The 1,871-nt window shown below is 33.8% G+C and overlaps 1 protein-coding gene across 1 annotated transcript in view; it reads left to right on the forward strand.

The window, feature by feature from the left end:
- Positions 1-639: 639 nt before the first annotated feature.
- LOC110105601 (probable sulfate transporter 3.4) overlaps positions 640-1,871 on the forward strand; it is a 5,520-nt gene continuing 4,288 nt past the window's right edge. The window contains exons 1-3 of the mRNA XM_020835163.1: positions 640-987; positions 1,124-1,172; positions 1,386-1,438. Coding sequence (XP_020690822.1) covers positions 640-987; positions 1,124-1,172; positions 1,386-1,438 — 450 coding nt within the window. The remainder of the gene's footprint in view (positions 988-1,123; positions 1,173-1,385; positions 1,439-1,871) is intronic.

Raw genomic sequence — 1,871 nt, forward strand, 5'->3', positions numbered from 1 at the left:
GATTTGGACTCATTTGGGCTCAGATTCAATCGAATTTGGTGTCGTTGAGTGCCGTTGGGTTTGTATTTTCAAGATGTTCAGTTTGACTGTAAGTTTGCTAAAATCAAAGTTCATATGATACTGAATTTAATTTTAGAAGTTTCAAACTTATTTTTGCCTCGAGATTTGTGCCCGATCAAGATTATTTTTTAATGATATATCAATCTGAAAGTTTCTAATTGATATACTATCTCAAAATTTCTGCGGACTGTCGATTATTAACAAATCAATTACTTCTGCCATATCAGCAGAACGTAATGCTGTTCTTATTAATGCCTTTCTAAAAAAACAAAAGCATATCGGCAGAATTGCTGCGCTGTACGTACAGCAATTAAAATAATATCCAAGCTTTGATCATCTGCAAGCATCTGCACAAGGCTGAGTCAAATAGTCAATTACTCATTATATCCTAATAATCTTTACTATATTTTTTTCGTATATTTTAATTGATCAAAACTCATTCTTCTTTTGAGTCCAAAATAAGCATAAACAAACAAATCTTTTTACTGCATTAAGCATTTCTGTATCTTCCTATAAGTACCTCATTTTATTAAGCAAATAGCTGAAATTCTTCTCTTATTACTGAAGAACAAAGCAATAATGACCGGTAAGGTAGAGAGCGCAGATGAAGAAAATGGAGATATAGAGTCAGGCTATTTCTCAATTACAGCAACAGCTCAAGAAATTCAGAAATCAGATGAAGTTCATAAGGTTCCTTTGCCACAAAACAAGAGGACATTCAGAGCTTTGAAGCACTGGTCAGGAGAATGTTTCTTCCCTGATGATCCTCTTCACAACGTTAAGAAGCAGAAAACAGTAACTAAGAAGACGTTTATGGTTCTTCAGTACTTGTTTCCAGTCTTGATTTGGGGCTGTGATTACAGCCTTGAACTCCTCAAGTCTGATGCTATTGCTGGCCTCACTATTGCTAGCTTAGCAATCCCACAAGTAATTAAATTATAATTTCAATTGATTAAGCATTGGATTATCTCTATAATAACATTAATTAGCAAGAAAATACGGCCTATTATGTTAATTACATTACCTTTTACTAAATTGAATTGACTGTAATTTGCCCATGCAGGGAATAAGTTATGCAAAGCTTGCCTATCTTCCACCTATTTATGGACTTTGTGAGTTTTTTTCTTTGTGCAATTATTTCATTAGCTTTTTTTAAAAAAAAATTTATTAGCCTAAGAATAAATAAACATACATGCATGTATAAAATTATATATATATATATAGAGAGAGAGAGAGAGAGAGAGAGAGCGGATTAATTATTCTTTGCTGATGCCGAACGCCGTCCGGAGACCAATCAGGATGAATCACATCACCCCTTTGCTCAGTACCATGGCTCGATACCGCTGACGTGGCGCATTCTGGCTGGTCTCCGGACGGCGTTCTGCGTCTGGCCTCCGCACAGAATAATTTCGAGAGAGAGAGAGAGTATTTATTTTTGGAATATTTAGGCCAATTAAGATAAACTCACAAACACATCACATATGCAAGACTCGAATTTAAGACCTCTTAATTAGTAGCTAAACCTCCTAAACAACTGATCATGATGAGCTGTGTAAACGATAATTATATGGATAGTATCAAGATATTTTAACATCATTGAATGGGGGAATAAAATTTTTGGAATTTTACATTGGATTCATAAGTTTTTGTCCCATTTGATGCCACATAGTGGTTTTTTGCTGCATCAGCTTTTTTTTTTTTACAATAGAAACATCCAAATAAAGATCAGTCTCATGGATTTTAAGTTTTGTTTGATATATGAAACTTTAGCTTTTTAAAACCTTTTTTTCTTCTTATTATCTTAGAGTATA

The sequence above is a fragment of the Dendrobium catenatum genome, unplaced genomic scaffold, assembly GCF_001605985.2.
Source record: "Dendrobium catenatum unplaced genomic scaffold, ASM160598v2 fragScaff_scaffold_1056, whole genome shotgun sequence".
Taxonomy (NCBI): Eukaryota; Viridiplantae; Streptophyta; class Magnoliopsida; order Asparagales; family Orchidaceae; genus Dendrobium; species Dendrobium catenatum.